Source organism: Nycticebus coucang, chromosome 18 (genome assembly GCF_027406575.1).
Source record: "Nycticebus coucang isolate mNycCou1 chromosome 18, mNycCou1.pri, whole genome shotgun sequence".
Classification (NCBI taxonomy): Eukaryota; Metazoa; Chordata; class Mammalia; order Primates; family Lorisidae; genus Nycticebus; species Nycticebus coucang.
This window is the reverse complement of record NC_069797.1, coordinates 39,217,600-39,236,569: the sequence shown is the minus strand read 5'-3', so window position 1 is coordinate 39,236,569 and position 18,970 is coordinate 39,217,600. Positions and strand designations below refer to the sequence as shown.

The 18,970-nt window shown below is 43.2% G+C and overlaps 1 protein-coding gene across 2 annotated transcripts in view; it reads left to right on the top strand.

The window, feature by feature from the left end:
* TADA2A (transcriptional adaptor 2A) overlaps positions 1-14,931 on the top strand; it is a 67,856-nt gene extending 52,925 nt beyond the window's left edge. For both annotated transcript variants that reach the window (XM_053570275.1, XM_053570277.1), the window contains exons 11-16: positions 3,028-3,138; positions 5,211-5,282; positions 7,365-7,497; positions 8,004-8,047; positions 12,273-12,346; positions 14,058-14,931. In XM_053570275.1, the coding sequence (XP_053426250.1) occupies positions 3,028-3,138; positions 5,211-5,282; positions 7,365-7,497; positions 8,004-8,047; positions 12,273-12,346; positions 14,058-14,243 (620 nt within the window). In that variant the 3' untranslated portion in view covers positions 14,244-14,931. The remainder of the gene's footprint in view (positions 1-3,027; positions 3,139-5,210; positions 5,283-7,364; positions 7,498-8,003; positions 8,048-12,272; positions 12,347-14,057) is intronic.
* The last annotated feature ends 4,039 nt before the right edge of the window (positions 14,932-18,970 follow it).

Sequence of the window (18,970 nt, the reverse complement as noted above, 5' to 3'; positions counted from 1 at the left end):
GAGGCAGGTGGATTGCTTGAGCTCAGGAGTTCCAGACCAGCCTGAGCAAGAGCAAGACCCATCTCTACTAAAAATAGAAAAATTAGCCAGGTATACTAGCACGTGCCTATAGTCTCAGCTATTTGGGAGGCTGAGGCAAGAGTCTAAGAGTTTGAGGTTGCTGTGAGACACCATGGCACTCTACCCAGGGTGATAAAGTGAAACTCTGACTCAAAAAAAAAAAAGATTTTTAGTCTTGGCGCCCATTGCTTAGTGAGTAGGGTGCTAGCCACACACACCAAAGTTGGCAGAATCGAGCCCGGCCCAGGCCTGCTAAACGACGACAACTGCAACCCAAAAAGTAGCCAGGTGGTGTAGCGGACACCTGTAGCAGTAGTCCCAGCTACTCGGGAGGCAAGAGAATCGCTTAAGCCCAAGAGTTTGAGGTTGCTGTGAGCTGTGATGCTATGGCACTCTACCAAGGGCAACATAGTGAGACCCATGTCAAAAAAAAAAAAAAAAAAAAGATGGGCAGCACTTGTGGCTCAGCTCAGTGAGTCACAGTGGCACCAGCCCCATATACCGGAGGTGGCAGGTTCAAACCTGGCCCCGGCCAAGGTTTGAAAAAAAAAAGAAAAAAAGGATTTGTAAATGAATGCTAACTTCAACCTTACTGTTTTAAATACTAGAAATACCTGAACAGGGCAGAAAAAGTCCCTGTACTTTTTCTTTTCTTTTTTTTTTTTTTTTTTGAGACATAGTCTCACTTTATCACCCTCTTGATAAAGCTCTTGGGCTTAATTGATTTTTTTGCCTCAGCCTCTCAAGTAGCTGGATCTACAGGCGTCCGCCACAATGCCCAGCTGTTTGTAGAGACGGAGGTCACGCTCTGACTCAGGCTGGTCTTACACATGTGAGCTCAAGCAATCCACCCACCTTGTCCTCCCAGAGTGCTAGAATACTTTTTCTTCTCTTACAGTTGTAGACTGTCCATCTCACAAGTAAGATCATAATAATAACAATTGTACTATTAATATTTATATAAAAATTTTTGTAATAGTTGTGAGTCATAGTAATCTTTTTTGTAAAAGTATCATTTTGTAAAATTGTAGAGTACATCCCAATTGATACAATCATGTTGTTGTTTCTTTTTGACACTGATTCAAGTCAGCCAGAGAGGTTAAGTGTCTTCTCAATCTAAATAAGTATCTATATTTAGTTTTTTTTGGTTTTTGTTTTTCAGTTTTTGGCTGGGGCTGGGTTTGAACCCACCACCTCCGGTATATGGGGCCGGCACCCTACTCCTTTGAGCCACAGGCACTGCTCCTATATTTAGTTTTTTAAAATGTAGCCATGATCATAGATATGTCACATTGTAAGTCCATTATTGTTTTGCTTTCTATTACATGAACGGTGACTATAAAGTTCATGTGCAATTTAAATAACTGTAACTATTTAAAATTGCACACGAACTTTGTGGGCACTCTGCATTTTCCCCTTTATTTATTTATTTATCTTTTTGAGACACTCTATTGTCCTGGGTAGAATGCAGTGACATCATCACACCTCACTACCACCTCAAATTTCTGGGGTCAAGGATCCTCCTACCTCATCCTCCTGAGTAGTTGGGACTGTAAGGGCCTGCCACAATGCACAGCTATTTTTAGAGACAGAATCTTGCTCTTCTCAGGCTGGTCTCAAACTCTTAAGCTCATGGGAACTTTCCACCTTGGCCTCCCAGAGTGCTAGGATTACACCCAGTGAGGAGGATGTTTTTGTAGTGAAAATAATCAGTCTTTAGCTCCTCATTAAATCAGCTTCTATAATTTGTGGCTAAGAATGTCTCTTGCAAGGTAAGAAATTCACCTGAAGGGAGGACTTATTCTATTTTTTTTTTTTTTTTTTTGTAGAGACAGAGTCTCACTGTACCGCCCTCGGGTAGAGTGCCGTGGCGTCACTCAGCTCACAGCAACCTCTAACTCTTGGGCTTACGTGATTCTCTTGCCTTAGCCTCCCGAGCAGCTGGGACTACAGGCACCCGCCACAATGCCCGGCTATTTTTTTGTTGCAGTTTGGCCAGGGCTGGGTTTGAACCCGCCACCCTCGGTATATGGGGCCGGTGCCCTGCTCACTGAGCCACAGGCGCCGCCCAGGAGGACTTACTCTAACTTAAATAACTATCATAAGTAAGAGCCTGTATCGTTAGTCCCAAGAGTAGATAGAACTAACCTAGCACTACTGATTTTCACATCGAAATGACCAAATAGAAGTTTAAGAGTTCTAGCTACTTGGACCTGCCAGTTATTGTTGGTCAGTTTTACTCCCCATCTTTGCTGATACCTCTTTTGATTGGAAGTTTGGTCAGTGGGGATACCCAGAGTTGCTGGCCCTGGCTGCCATGTATGTATAACCATTTACTTGCATGATAATGATGTCAAATATTACTTCAGTAGTGAATTAAGATGTAATACTTGATTTAGGTTAGAAAAAAGCAAAATGACCCATATGGAGAATGAAGAAATATATATCTCATTTGAGGATGTATAGGTAGGAAGAAGATTTCAGTAGGACATGGAGAGGTTACGTACTTTTTCCCAGCTGATCTACCTCTTGAAGGTGGATTGTTGTGTCTGCAATTTCCTTGTTTTCCTGCAGGAATTAATGCCATAAATTTTGGCCACCGAGGTGGTGGGTTCAAACCCAGCCCCGGCCAAAAAAAAAAAAAAAAAAGAATGCAAGATCTGCCTTTAACTGTCTTTTCATTTGCTGCTAGCTGTCCTTGCCTCTGTGCACATTAAAATACAATGAGGTGTGGGAGACTAGTAGAGCTCAGTAGTGGAGATGATCTCTAGTGGTAACAACATCCCTGTGGGATAGTAGCTATGATGTTGTTGTCAGGATAATTAGTGTTTTTGCATTCTTGGGTTCCTGTTTGCTTCCTGTCATGGTTAAGTTAGTCATGTAGAATACTGTCCTTTCAAAAACATGCAGAAAACTTAGTGATCCTAACATTTTTCATGACACGGTTGTGTTTTACTTTCTCTGTAGTAATGGAACGTCGGTATCCCAAGGAGGTCCAAGACCTCTATGAAACAATGAGGCGATTTGCAAGGATTGTCGGGCCAGTGGAACATGACAAGTTCATTGAAAGCCATGCATGTAAGGTGGTTTTTGAGACAAGCAAACATTTTTGTGTTTGTGTATTTATATAAATAGAAAAGGTAATGATGTGTTTTATGTGAAGTTCTATAAATAAATAAATGGATATTTCTGTCTTTGTTCCCCTTTATTACCATGAGATAAATTTGGTACTGTGAGGGTGCGAGAGGAGAAGTTAATAAGCCTAGTGGCTTGCTTTTTACCCAGATAAACAGCAGTTTAGTAGTTTTTCTCCCTACTTTTTCTTATGGAACTTTTCAAGTGTTTATAGAAGTAGAGATAATAATATAATGAACCCCATGTATCCCATCACCCAACTTCAGTTATCCACACATGGCTAGTCTGATTTCATCTTTACAACCCACTCCCCTTCCCTCCTGCTGTCAACTGGATTATTTTGAAGTAAATTCCAGAAATCATTATTTTGTTATAAATATCTTACTATTAAAACTAGTTTTAAGGTGAGGCAGAGTTGGATGACTCGTGGAGGCAAGACTCCATTATTCTCTTGTCTTTTTCTGGTATTCCTAAGAGAGCTTTACCCAGTTACCATTTGTTTTTTCACTCTAAAAAGTTAAAGTTGTTATGGCAGTAAGTCCAAACAATTTAGACTTGGTGGCTCATTCTATACCTTCCATCATGAAATTTGTGTATTTGGCTCTAAAGTTTAGTTTGGGGATGGTACTTTACCAGTCCTCTTATTCCTGTCCTCGTCATGTGAATATTTCTGACATAGCATTGGGGACATTCATGTGAGCCAGGTTTATTGTCCTCACCAGATACCCTGTTTGGTTAGTATTCTTCTGTGGTTTGTTCTGGGTGACCGATCCTTTACTTCCTGTCCCAGTTTGTTTCATCCCTGGTTTATGTGTCACTCCTGAGAAACTATACTCCATGGATTGTCCAGCTCTTCCTTCATTCTTTGTTTCAGTAGCACCCAAATTTGAATGTTTTAGCACATAATAACCTAACCAGTACAACCTGATCTGTGTGCTCAGAGGAGGCAGAAAGCTTTGGTTTATGGAAAATACAATGGTCTTTTGTCCCTATAGGAAAAAAGTGATTAAGAAACTACCTGGGACTTGAGCACAGAGTTTTTGTCATGCTTTTACATAAGGTCTATATCACATCGTATTAGGGACAATTTCATAAAAGAATTTGGTCATGAGGGCCAGGCACAATGGCTGATGCCTGTAACCCTAGCACATGGGAGGCCGAGGTGGGTGGATTGCCTGAGTTCACAGGTTCGAGACCAGCCTGAGCCAGAATAAGACCTTATCTTTAAAAATAGCTGAGTATGGTGGTAGGCACCTATAATCCCAGCTACTTGGGAGACTGAAGCAGGAGAATCACTTGAGCCCAAGAGTTTGAGGTTGCTGTGAGCTATGATGCAACAGCACTCTACCAAGGGTGACAAAGTAAGATGCTGTCTCCAAAAAAAGAATTTGGTCATGTGAGTAGAATTTCTAACAGAGATAGGTAGAGCAAGAAAACTTGGTTGTATAAAATACTATCTTTGTTCATGGCTTGGCACCTGTAGCTCAAACGGCTAAGGCACCAGCGACATATACCAGAGCTGGAGAGATCGAATCCAGCCCGGGTCTGCCAAACAACAGTGACAACTACCAAAAAATAGCCAGGCATTGTGGGCAGGCGCCTGTAGTCCCAGCTACTTGGGAGGCTGAGGAGGCCTGAGGCTCCTTAAGCCCAGGAGTTGGAGGTTGCTGTGAGCTGTGACACCATAGCACTCTACCCAGGGCGATAGCTTGAGGCTCTGTCTCAAAAAAAAAAAATACTGTCTTTGTTCCTTTTGTAGACAAATGAATTCAGCCATTTCACTAAGTTTTCTAGGAGAGTCTCAGCTGCTGCCTCTGGAGACAGCTGGAGTAGGTTTCTTTGAGCTTGTGGGTAAAATTTCTAATGAGAAGTTACCGACTATATAGGGTTCCCCAAATGAAATTATCAAATCTTTTACATAAGGCAGAATTACTGAAAATATTCAATATCAAAAGTGCTCATTGATGTTGACTTTTTTTCTAATTCTTTTTCTTCATTCTTTTTGGGGGGAACAGTGGAATTTGAACTCCGGAGGGAAATCAAGAGGCTTCAAGAATATAGAACAGCAGGCATTACCAATTTTTGTAGTAAGTACGCTTCATTTCAGCTACGTACATGTATCAGAGGGGCAGGTGTCTTCTAAACACACAGAGGAAGTCTCTGAGGTATTGTGAATTGCTTTCCTTTTTCATAATGTCTTTAGTCTTTCCAGTAATGTTTTATCTATTTAATCCCTGTAAATATCTTTATGCATGTTATCTGAGATAGAGTAAAAGTTATGAGACAGAGAAAACAGAGGTACTGCTTCAGATTTAGTATTCTACTATGGCTTCTAAAAAAGAGTTTTAAAAGGGCTGACACCAGACTTGGTGCCCATAGCTCAGTGGTTAGGGTGCCGGCCACATACACCAGGGCTGGTGTATACTTGGGAGGCTGAGGTTGCAATGAGCTACGATGCCATACTGCTCTACCAAGGATGACAAAGTGAGACTCTGTCTCCACAAAAAAAAAAAAAAACTAATGTTTTTTTAAGAAAGACCTTATGCCTACAGTACTTGTGTGACTTCAAAAGATTTAAAAAAAAAAAACAAAAAACATGGGGCGGCACCTGTGGCTCAGTCGGTAGGGCGCCGGCCCCATATACTGAGGGTGGCGGGTTCAAACCTGGCTCCAGCCAAACTGCAACCAAAAAATAGCCGGGCATTGTGGTGGGCACCTGTAGTCCCAGCTACTTGGGAGGCTGAGGCAAGAGAATCACTTAAGCCCAGGAGTTGGAGGTTGCTGTGAGCTGTGTGATGCCATAGCACTCTACCGAGGGCCATAAAGTGAGACTCTGTCTCTACAAAAAATAAAAATAAAAAACAGAACAGGAACAGATAAGACAGTAGCAAAAGTTACTTTTTTGAGAGTGAAAATATGAATGGTCTTTTTTTCTTTGTACTTTTCAGTTTTTATTCAAAATTTCTTTCTCTCTCTCAAGGTTCTTGGTCTATGGAATGCAGTAGCACAGTCTTAGCTCACTGCAGCCTTGAAACTCCTAGGCTCAAGTGATTGTCCTGCCTCAGCCTTCTGAGTGGCTGGGACCACAGGTGTGCATCATTACACCTGGCCCCAAATTTCTTTTTTTTTTGTAGAGGCAGAGTCTCACTTTATGGCCCTTGGTAGAGTGCTGTGGCCTCACACAGCCCACAGCAACCTCCAACTCCTGGGCTTAAGCGATTCTCTTGCCTCAGCCTCCCAAGTAGCTGGGACTACAGGCGCCCACCACAACACCTGGCTATTTTTTGGTTGCAGTTCAGCCGGGCTGGGTTTGAAGCTGCCACCCTCGGTATATGGAGCCGGCGCCTTACCAACTGAGCCACAGGCGCCGCCCAGACCCCAAATTTCTTTTTTTTTTTTTTTTAAAGAGTTTGCTGCTATTTATTTATTTTTTTTGCACAGTTTTTTTTTGGCCGGAGCTAGGTTTGAACCCGCCACCTCCGGCATCTGGGACTGGCGCTCTACCCCTTTGAGCCACAGGCGCCGCCCAGCCCCAGATTTCTTAAAGATAGGAAAAGAGGGTGGTGCCTGTGGCTCAAAGGGGCAGGGCACTGGCCCCATATGCCGAAGGTGGTGGGTTCAAACCCAGCCCTGGCCAAAAACTGCAAAAAACAAAACAAACAAACAAAAAAGATAGAAAAAGAATAAATTTATTTCATTTAGTGTTAAGAAGGGGATTTCAGCCAGGCCCTGAGCCAGGTGGCTCATGCCTGTAATCCTAGCACTTTGAGAGGCCAAGGTGGGAAGATTGGCTTGAGCCCAGGAGTTGGAGGGTGCAGTGAGCTATGATGATGTTGCTGTACTCTAGCTTAGGCAACAGAGGGGGAACCTTGTCTGAAAGAAATTAAATAAATAACAATGAATCCCCAACAATAAAAAAGAAAGAAAGAAAGAAAACTTTACCCTTAAAAATATAGTCCAATCAGGATACTCAAAAAAAAAAAAGAAATAAATAAATAAAAATAAGGGGGGAATTTCAGACTTGAGGAAATGTACTTTGCTCTTGGAAAACTAACTGAAAGCAGCTTTGCAAAGGAAACTAAAGAAAGACAGAGAAACTGCTAGTCAGTTAGGAGTCCCTTCAGTTCTGCTGTGTGTTGCTACGGCCCTGGCGTTTTCTTCATCTCTAGGTGCTAGAACATATGATCACCTCAAGAAGACACGAGAGGAGGAGCGCCTTAAACGCACCATGCTCTCTGAAGTTCTCCAGTATATCCAGGACAGTAGTGCTTGCCAACAGTGGCTCCGCCGGCAAGCTGACATGTGAGTAATTTGTCCGGGGTGATGGTGGTACTCCTTCTGGGTTACTTTGGCCTTCACATGTATTTTTGAACACCTCTGTGGGCATCCTAAATGGCAGAATAATAATAATTGGGTAGCTAAAGAATTCAGACGGAACTAAGGAACAGTGTGGTACTGACGATTTTGAGAATGAGAGCTGGCTTCCTAGAATCATACTTTGCTACTTGAGCTTATTTGTAAAAATGAGTGAATTTCCCCACAGCCTCCCGCCTATGCCTTCTCTCCCTCTCCATATCTACTGGCTTGATTCTCAGTGGAGAATTATGTTCCTGTTTCTGAGGATTTTATTTTTCCTCAACAGATTTCTTCATAGGTCGGTATAGTGAGTTATCCTATATAGCATAGAACAATATCTCACTATCTCTTCAGAGTCACTAACCTGATGAATGGCACCCAGTCCCACAGGGGCTTTTGGAAATTGCTTTCTTTGATATGTCCTAAGTTTAGGTTGTTCTTCTTTGTTGTAGTGATTCCGGCCTGAGTCCTTCCATTCCAATGGCTTCGAATTCAGGTAATTAAATCTCAGGCCAGAGTAAGTCTTGATTGTAAAGTTTGCATTCTGAGGGATGTGGCGAACCCCCAGTCTTCTCCCTCTGTGAGAGCAGTGAGCATAGGCAGAGTAATGATAATTTTTAGCCCAATATATAAACATAAGCATGTTTTCAGATTATTCATGGCAAGATAGGGATTCCCCTCAGAGTGAACAAGAACTCCAGAGAGGTAGTGTCTTTATTTTACTAATGTTTATGAGCAGTTAGTATATTACAGTTGAATCCACCACAAATTTTGAGATTTGTCTGACCGGAGGTAAATTAAAACCTTTTTATCTGATAATTATGTATGAGCAAAGAAGCATGTTAGTTGCAAGAAAGTCAAAAGATTATAAGTTGGAGACCTTAGGTATTTCTGTTGCTTAGCTTTACCTCTTTGAGTATGTCCTATTTTGAGATTAAACAGAGTAAGATGATGCCATATGCTGATTCTTGGTGATTGATACTCAATGATTGGGAATTCAGCTGGCCAGCCACAGTGGCTTACGCCTGAAATCCTAGCACTCTGGGAGGCGGCTGAGGCGGATAGATTGCTTGAGTTCAGGAGTTCAAGATTAGCCTGAGCAAGAGTGAAACCCTCCATATCTACTAAAAATAGAAAAACTAGCCAGGTGTTGGTGGTGGGTGCCTGTAGTCCTAGCTATTTAGGAACTCTTTCTTTCTTGAGACCAGCTATTTAGGAACTCTTTCTTGCCGTTGCTTTGAGATGCCACAGCACTCCACCAAGAGCTACAGAGTGAGAGTCTGTCTCAAAAAAAAAAAAGGAATTTGGACCAAGCAAGGTTGCTCACACCTGTAATCCTAGCACTCTGGGAGGCTGAGGTGGGTGAATAGCTTGAGCTTACAAGTTCTAAACCAACCTGAGTAAAATTTTTTGCAAGACCCTGTCTCTACTAAAAATAGAAAAACTGAAGCAAGAGGATCGCTTGAGCCCAAGAATTGGAGGTTGCTGTGAGGTATGATGCCACAGCATTTTACCCAGAGCGAAAGCTTGAGACTCTGTCTCATAAAAAAAAGAAAGAAAGAAAGAAATTTGGAGAGGTATTAGTTAAAGCTTGAACCAAGACTGTGGTGTTTATTTGGCTGTTCTCTTGGTTACATGGGTCATAATGAAAGTTTACAGATACACAAAAATCAGGAAATGTAAAATCTACACAGACAGAAACAAGTGAAGCCCTCCCAGCAACACTGGTAAGCCCAGCAAGTTGAAAATTGCAAAGGTTAATCACAAAGGATTCTGTTGACTTTGTTTCTTGGAAGTGAAGTAATGGATCATAACACAGTCTATCTCCAAATAGTCATTCTTGCACCATATGAGAGATTAGCAAGTGGCTCAGTCGGTAAGGCGCCGGCCCCATATACAAGGGTGACGGGTTCAAACCCGACCCTGGCCAAACTGCAACCAAAAAATAGCTGGGCGTTGTGGCGGGTGCCTGTAGTCCCAGCTACTCCGGAGGCTGAGGCAAGAGAATCGCTTAAGCCCAGGAGTTGGAGGTTGCTGTGAGCTGTGTGAGCCCACGGCACTCTACCGAGGGCCATAAAGTGAGACTCTGTCTCTATCAAAAAAAAAAAAAAGAGAGAGAGAGATTAGCAATTTCTTCTAATCAGAACATACAGACTACTACACTGATTAGGGATGGAGTAGTCAAAAAGTGGCCTATTGGCCAGGCACTCACCCCGTAATCCTAGCTCTCTGGGAGGTTGAGGCTTGTGGAGAGTTCAAGATCAATCTGAGCAAGAGAGAGACCCTGTCTCTACTAAAAGTAGAAAAAACTAGCTGGGTGTGGTGGTGGGTGCCTGTAGTCCTAGCTATGGGGGAGGTTGAGGTAAGAGGATCGCTTGAGCCCAAGGGTTTGAAGTTGCTATGAGATATGATGATGCAACTGCACTCTACCCAGGGTGTCAGAGGGAGACTCTTATCTCAAAAAAAAATAATTAAGAGGGCGGCGCCTGTGGCTCAGTTGGTGGGACGCCGGCCCCATATACCGAGGGTGGCGGGTTCAAACCCGGCCCCGGCCAAACTTCAACCAAAAAATAGCCGGGCGTTGTGGCAGGCGCCTGTAGTCCCAGCTACTCGGGAGGCTGAGGCAAGAGAATCGCTTAAGCCCAGGAGTTGGAGGTTGCTGTGAGCTGTGTGAGGCCACGGCACTCTACCGAGGGCCATAAAGTGAGACTCTGTCTCTACAAAAAAAAAAAAAAATTAAGAAGAAGAGACAAGGAAGAAAAACTTCACTGTGGTGGCTTGTGGTGGGTGCCTATAGTCCCAGCTACTCAGAAGGCTGAGGCAAGAGGATCACTTGAAAACAGGAGTTTGAGGTTGCTGTGAGCAGGACACATGGCACAGCATACTCTAGCCTGGGCAACAGACTGAGACTCTGTCTCCAAAAAAAAAAAAAAGTGACCTATTCACCATTTCATCATTTTTTGGCAGCTTGGAACAGATCTTTAAAGTCTCTTAGGAGACTGAGGATCTAGATAGGTAGATTCAGGCTCTAGACAGGGCTCAGATAAGGCCACACTGAGGAGGATAATTTTTTTTCCTGCATTCTTTTGTTTCCAGCAATTATTTATTTCTTCTTTTTTTTTTTGAGACTGAGTCAGTTACCTCAGTAGAGTGCGGTAGCATCACAGCTCACAGCAGCCTCAAACTCTTGGGCTTAAGCGATTCTCTTGCCTCAGCCTCCCAAGTAGCTGGGACTATAAGCGCCCACCACAACGCCCAGCTATCCAGCAATTATGTATTAATTCCTTTTTTTTTTTTTTGTGCATTCCACTCTTTTTATTTATTTATTTATTTGCGTTTTTTGGCCAGGGCTGGGTTTGAACCTGCCACCTCCGGCATATGGGGCCGGCTCACTAACCCCTTGGAGCCACAGGCACCGCCCATAAGTATTAATTCTTAAAGGAGAAAAGGGAGCCTTTTAGGAAGTAGCCAAGAAAGTGGAATCCAAATTGTATTTTGTAAGTTTCTTGCTTCCAACTCCTCCCCAAATCTAAATATAGTCATACAAATAAGTTATAATAATACTAACTAAAAAAAAAGTAACTGGGTAAAATGATTGTGCAGCATTAGTTTTTGGGTTTTCTGAACCATCCTCACTCATTCATTTTTTCTTCTGAGGCTGGCATTAGCCTCCCTTACCCTTTATATTTAGGTTCAGGAGACCCCTTGTTCTCCTTTATTCTCTGAGTTGCTATTTAGGGCAGTGAAACTCTTGAAGCCTGACACCGTTGATTATGGCGTAGCTTTGGTGAATTTTGTGAGGAACTAAATGATTTTGTGTCCCTTTTTGAACATTTAGTGTAAGCCTTTATTTCCTTTGTTGATATTACAGAAAAGCCTATTTTCCAACAGAGCAGATTGTAATGGTCCCTCCCATTTTTCAGCCCCACCTGAAAAACAACTGATTTCTCCAACTGGACAGTAATTATATTCAAAGTAAAACCAAAAAAATTTGTATAACAAACTTCCCATTCTGACCAATGACCTCTTACTTGGGTTTATTTCTCAGGTATGTGAGTTGACCTCAGCCCCTTTGCTATATAATGGTTCATTGTTTCTGTGTGTGGATCTTTCAGGTTAATGGGGCTACTTTGGAAGGAACAGATATTTCCCTCACATAATAAATAAGAAGTGCCTTTTGCTGGCCTAACAGTCTGCCTTTGATCTGAAGGCACATAGTACTTGCTTAATTACCATCTTTGCCTTTACTGCTGGCAGAGTGGTGAGGATTAGGGAATGTCTCTCCTGCAGAGTTGTTATTTCCATTCATCAGCTGTCTAGGCAGGCAATTACGACCTTTCTTAACGTTGACATCTGGGCTTCAGATTGTATAGTCTCCTATGTGGTTAGGAACAAATAGGGGATAACTACTATGCTAAGTAGTTATATTTGATGCTAAGGTATGTATGATTGACTGTATTTTAGTGGTCTTAGGTAATTCACATGCCCTGAACAGATAATTCAGGGCACATAAATTACCATTTTTATTTTCAAGTAACTGTTAGGATATCCCTGTTGCTAGCTAAACAGGCCTGAGGGGATGGAGCAACAAGATTCCTGCAGCTGCCTTGATACAGCGAGTCTATAGCTAACAGGCCTGGCTGCAGTCAACTTTTTCACACTTTATACCTGAGGAATTGTGACTCCTATGAAATCTATACCCTTTTCTGTCTGTATCGTAGGTAGACGGAGTGCACCACCCTTGAACCTCACTGGCCTCCCTGGCACAGAGAAGCTGAATGAAAAAGAAAAGGAGGTAATGGGATGGAGGGAGCCTAGAGGAAAAAGAAGAGAGGCTGATTATTCACTGAATCATCATTACAAACCCACTATAGGGGGGGTGTATCCTAAGTCCAAGAACTAAAGAACCAACTCTTCACCTTGTCACCCTGCTGTGATTCCTCTTTTAGGGAAATAACATGTTACATGTAAATTAAATAATACCAAATATCATTTATTGAACATTTACCATGTGCCCCTCTATTATTAAGCACTATAAACCTAAAAATAACTTTTTCATGAAAATAGTTATTTCCTATTAGAATGGTGTCTTTGAAAAGTACTACACTTATTTCAATACCATAACCATCACTTAAATCTTTTTTTTTTTTTTTGAGACAGTGTTTCATTATGTTGCCCTCAGTAGAGTGCTGTGGCGTCACAGCTCACAGCAACCTCAAACTCTTAGGCTTAAGGGATTATCTTGCTTCAGCCTCCCAAATAGCTGGGACTTATAGGCACCTGCCACAACGCCCGGCTATTTTTTTGTCGCATTTGTTTAGCTGGCCTGGGCTGGGTTTGAACCCACCACCTTTAGTGTATGTGGCTGGCGCCATAACCACTGTGCTACAGGCACCGACCCCACTTAAATCACTTTTATGATTGTCTCCACAGCATGTTTATAAGCATAAAGAATGCTACACATTAATTTTTATTAAAAAAGCAATGTGACCTCCTTTTATTTCCAATTACAATCATTAGACTTTTCATCATATTGATTTTGCTTGTTTCTAAAATTTAAATCTACCCTCCTAAGAGTTATCAGCAAGAATTTTCCCACCAAATGTGTCATAGCTCTGAAGTCCATTTCAAAAGAAAAATTTTTCTTTTGCTTCTCCTTGCTCCTTTTATAATTCCCAAGGTTGTTTCCCATCTACCACTTTCTATCATTAGTTCAGGTCAGATAATAAGGAAGAATCTTAGTGTAGGAGTTTAGTCTAATTTTATCGACCAAGAACAATAAAAACTGGTTTTGGGGTAGAAGGCAATGTATATTTCATGTCTTGCTAAAGAAGGTCACAGGCCAGTCTGTTTCAAATATTGAATGGCCTGAAATGTCAAGCTTTTTTTTATCCTTACCCATATAATGGTGACCTCAGACTGCCCTTGCTGGATAATGTAGCAGGTGAACTAGAATTGAGCCAACTTTTCTAGATTTTTAGCAAAGCAGCCTTTTTTTAGCAAGGTCTCTATATTTCCTTTTCCTTCAAAGTAGGAAATGTAATTACAAAAGCAGGGACTGCTGCTTTATGCTGGTACTAAAAATAATGCGATTCACTCTTGGGAATCCAAGTTTCTGTACCCTGCACCCTTGCAGTGCCTATGGCTCTTCCCTGATCATTGGAATCATGCTGGGCCTCAACCTGGATGTTCAGTGCTCACCTGAGTGAGCCAGCCTACTCCTCAGGAACACAGATCTCTGTTCCCTGTCACAGCCAGGCCTCTGTGCCAGCCTGCATGTGCTAAAGGCTCTCCTAGCATCACAGCCTGGCTTTCTTCCTGGGTATTTGTCCTTAGGGAGTGTTCTTTCCAAAGAAGAGACTAAATGGAATGTGGTCCAGCCACTCATCAACTCCTATAAATAGTTGGCGGTTGATGTCACTTCTAAAAAATTTTTGCTATACCTGCTGGATTAAATTATGAGAATGACAGATGTTAATGTTTATTAAATTTGTCATGTCTTGCAGCTCTGTCAGATGGTGAGGTTGGTCCCTGGAGCCTATTTAGAATACAAGTCTGCTTTATTGAACGAATGTAACAAGCAAGGAGGCTTGAGACTGGCACAAGCAAGAGCACTCATCAAGATAGATGTGAACAAAACCCGGAAAATCTATGATTTCCTCATCCGAGAAGGATACATCACTAAAGCTTGAGGCACTAAGGGCTTGGGACCAGATGTCAGAAGTTTGGAATGTGGTGGGGCCAAAGGACAATATGGACATTCTGCAAAGTTTTGTTTATGAGCTGAATTCTCATTGTAAAAAGAAGGGAAGGACAAAGCAAACCTTAAGTTGTATTAATGTCTACTTTCTTCTCCACCCTGCTTTAAAACACTCCCATTATTGGTATTATGCTGCAGAGTTGTGTGCTAGATAAGCTATTATTAAATGTGAGTGGGCATTCATTTCTAACACCTCTTATAACTAAAAGACCATAGTACCTCACATCACAGTGTTGGTAGAAATAGAACTAAACCACAGTGTATAGTCCCAGGAGTTCAGCTGAGATCCATGTACTTAAGAGGTAGGTTTGCTTATTATCTATTTCGCCTTCAAACATTGCAGACAGATTTAAAATAAAGAGAAGGGTTTCCTTGCATAAGAAAGCTTTCTCTTTCCTTCTAAGGATTTTTTAAGCTGACAACTTAGGTTTATGAACAGAGGGGAAGAAAATATCCCCTTGATGGTCTCAGTCCCAAACTGCATCTTTAACTCTGCTGTCTGCCTTTGTACTTGGCAGTCTGACTGTCTGATCTGCAGCAGACTTTTGAAGAGGTGGTACTGGATATAAAATGTCTCTGTTATTTTTAGAATTAATGGATTAAAATGTTTTGCTATTTAATTTGTGAGTGTGTCAAATATTCTGGTAAGTAATGCACACTTCAAGTGTTGAATGCCCACCCCATCATGCCACACTGTCTCTGCTAACGCATGTCCTGGACTCACCCTAGGGATTGCAGGCCCCTGAGGATGGAGATGATGCAGCGAACCTCAGCTTTGCTTTGAGACTTGAACCCTAATTTCTCACTGGTGAAAAGCTAGCCTGTAATAAAAGCTGCTTTTAAAACAAAAGTGAAGCAGCTTCATATATGGGACTCAGTAAATAGGAGGATGAGTAGTCCCCCCACATCAGAAACTTGCTTCTCAAACTTCCAGCAGAATAAGAAGCCAAACTCTTAGTTATAGTTATCTCATTTATGTGAGAAGCAAAGTTTTGTATAGAAATAACTTCATCAGGGCAGCACCTGTGGCTCAAGGAGTAGGGCGCTGGTCCCATATGCCGGAGGTGGTGGGTTCAAACACAGCCCTGGCCAAAAAAAAAAAAAAAAAAAACACACACACACACAAAAAGAAATAACTTCATCAGAATCTGCACAAATCACATCCAATAGCTGACTGATTCTTTAATTCCTTCACATTTAAACATCTAATTAAAACATTATGAGCCGGGTGTTGTGACAGGTGCCTGTGGTCCCAGCTACTCGGGAGGCTGAGGCAGGAGAATCGCTTAAGCCCAGGAGTTCGAGGTTGCTGTGAGCTGTGTGATGCCATAGCACTCTACCGAGGGCCATAAAGTGAGACCCTGTCTCTAAAACAAATAATAATAAAAAATAAAACATTATGGGTGGCGCCTGTGGCTCAATGAGTAGGGCACCGGCCCCATATACCAAGGGTGGTGGGTTCAAACCCAGCCCCGGCTGAACTGCAACCAAAAAATAGCCGGGCGTTGTGGTAGGTGCCTGTAATCCCAGCTGCTCGGGAGGCTGAGGCAGGAGAATCGCGGAAGCCCAAGAGCTAGAGGTTGCTTTGAGTCCTGTGACATCATGGCACTCTACTGAAGGCTGTAAAGTGAGACTCTGTCTCTATAAAAAATAAAAAAATAAAACATTATGTGTTTTGTTGGAAGCATCTGCTCAAACTTGTGTGTGTGTGTGTGTGTGTAGACAGAGTCTCGCTTTGCTGCCCTTAGTAGAGTGCCATGATGTCACATGGCTCACAGCAGCCTCCATCTCCTGGGCTTAGCAATTCTCTTGCCTCAGCCTCCCAAGCAGCTGGGACTACAGGTGCCTGCCACAACACCTGGCTATTTTTTTGTTGCAGTTTGGTCAGGGCCGGGTTTGAACCCGTTACCCTTGGTATATGGGGCCGGCGCCCTACTCACTGAGCCACAGGCGCCGCCCTCTGCTCAAACTTTTGACTGAAGAAAATATGCATGCACCTTGATAATAGACTTCATCTAGGGCAGCAGTTCTCAACCTGTGGGTTGCGACCCCTTTGTAACAGTGAAAATACATCACAGCATTAGGAAGGTTGAGAACCACTGATCTTGGGGATGAGAAATGGAAAAAGACATTGTTAGGCTCTGAGGATTCAAATAGAAGGCTTTGATTCTTTAAAAAGATGGCTTGTGGAGGGTGATGCCTGTGGCTCAATGAGTAGGGCGCTGGCCCCACATATTGGAGGTGGCTGGTTCAAACCCAGCCCTGGCCAAAAACTGCAGGAAAAAAAAAAAAAGATGGCTTGTGGAAATAGTCTCTTTTCTTTACATAGTCATATCTCTTAGAAAAGGTATTTCACTACCACCACCACCCTTAGTTGCTTCTTACTCTGAAAGCTAATTCCTGTTTTGAAAATTTGGTGTGCATTACACATGTTAGGTGATGTGTATTGTAGTTTGAAGAATCCTTAATGTTGATTAAGGAGGGCTTCCTGAGCGAGGTGAGTTTTGGGGTCAATGGTAAGCTCAAGAGATGAGAAAAAAATAGCAGATGGAAGTAGGAAACTGTTCAGACATAGCGGGTGGAGGATGGTGTGGAGGCAGCAGTGGGAGTAAGGAAAATGGTGCCAAGAGATTTGTTTCGCTAGAACACAAGGGGCAGCTGTGGTAGTCAGGAGTGGGAGGATGGGAGGACAGTCTGACAGAAACCTTGGAACCAGTTGAACTCTCAAAAAAGCTAGTGAGGAGGTGGCGCCTGTGGCTCAGTCAGTAAGGCGCTGGCCCCATATACTGAGGGTGGCAGGTTCAAACCCAGCCCCGGCCGAACTGCAAGAAAAAAATAGCTGGGCGTTGTGGCGGGCGCCTGTAGTCCCAGCTACTCGGGAGGCTGAGGCAAGAGAATCGCCTAGGCTCAAGAGTTGGAGGTTGCTGTTAGCTGTGTGATGCCACGGCACTCTACCGAGGGCAATAAAGTGAAACTCTGTCTCTACAAAAAAGAAAAGAAAGAAAAGCTGGTGGGTAATCAGTATGTTTGATGAGGAAAATAGCGATAGAAGGGCGGCGCCTGTGGCTCAGTGGGCAGGGCGGCGGCCCCATATACCGAGGGTGGCGGGTTCAAACCTGGCCCCCACCAAACTGCAACAAAAAAATAGCCGGGCGTTGTGGCGGGTGCCTGTAGTCCCAGCTACTCGGGAGGCTGAGGCAGGAGAATCGCCTAAGCCCAGGAGTTGGAGGTTGCTGTGAGCTGTGTGATGCCACGGCACTCTACCGAGGGCAATAAAGTGAAACTGTCTCTACAAAAAAAAAAAAAGAAAGAAAGAAAATAGCGATAGAAAAAATGAGATCGAGGGCAGCACCTGTGGCTCAGTGAGTAGGGCGCCGGCCCCATATACCAAGGGTGGCGGGTTCAAACCCACAAACCGCAACAAAAAAAGTAGCAGGGCGTTGTGGCGGGCGCCTGTAGTCCCAGCTACTCAGGAGGCTGAAGCAAGAGAATCGCCTAAGCCCAGGAGTTGGAGGTTGCTGTGAGTTGTGATGCCATAGTACTCTACTGTGGGTGACAAAGTGAGACTCTATGTCTTAAAAAAAATTTTTTTAAAGGAAGAAAAATAAGGTCAGGCTGGGTGCAGCGGCTCAGGCCTATAATCTTAGCACTCTGGGTGGCCAAGGCGGGTGAATTGCTTGAGCTCAGGAGTTGAAGACCAGCCTGAGCAAGAACGATACCCTGTCTCTAAAAGTAGCTGGGTATTGTGGCAGCGCCTGTAGTCCCAGCTACTCAGAACAGCATTCTACTGAGGGTGACAAAAAAAAACAAAAACATTTCTCCTATGGCAGTGGTTCTCAACCTTCCTAATGCCTCCTTATGCCACGACCCTTTAATACAGTTCCTCATGTTGTGGTGACCGCCAACCATAAAATTATTTTCGTTGCTACTTCATAACTGATTTTGCTACTGATTTTGCTACTGTTACGAATCGCAATGTAAATATCTGATATGCAGGATGTATTTTCATTGTTACAAAGGGGTCGTGACCCACAGGTTGAGAACCACTGTCCTAGGGTTTTATGCATATCCCAGTGGTAGGAAATAGAAAACAAATTTCTTTCTGTGTCCTTCTCTGTGTTTCTTTCTTTTTTTTTTTTTTTGCAGTTTTGGCCGGGGCTGGGTTTGAACCCGCCACCTCCAGCATATGTGGCCGGCACCCTACCCCTTTGAGCCACAGGCACCGCCCACTCTGTGTTTCTTTTTTTAAACAAACATGCAGAAAAGTTTATTTCGCACCTTGGTGCAAGCAGGCTCCTCGTCTGTGCTTAAAGACCAAGACTATCACTGTTGAGAAATCAATTATTACTAAAGATTCACAATTTATTTTTTCCTGAGTAAAAGCTTCCATTCTTCCGTTGCATACTCTGCTTCCTCCACCCCCACCCCTGAGACAGAGTCTCAAGCCTGGGTAGAGTTCCATGGCATCACAGCTTATAGCAACCTCAAACTTTTGGGCTAAAGCGAGTCTCTTGCCTCAGCCTCCCACGTAGCTGGGACTAAGGCGCCTGCCACAACACCTGGCTATTTTTTGTTGCTGTTGCAGTTGTCATTGTTGTCCTAGCAGATCCGGGCTGGGCTCGAACCTGCCAGCCCCAGTGCATGTGGCCGGCACCCTAC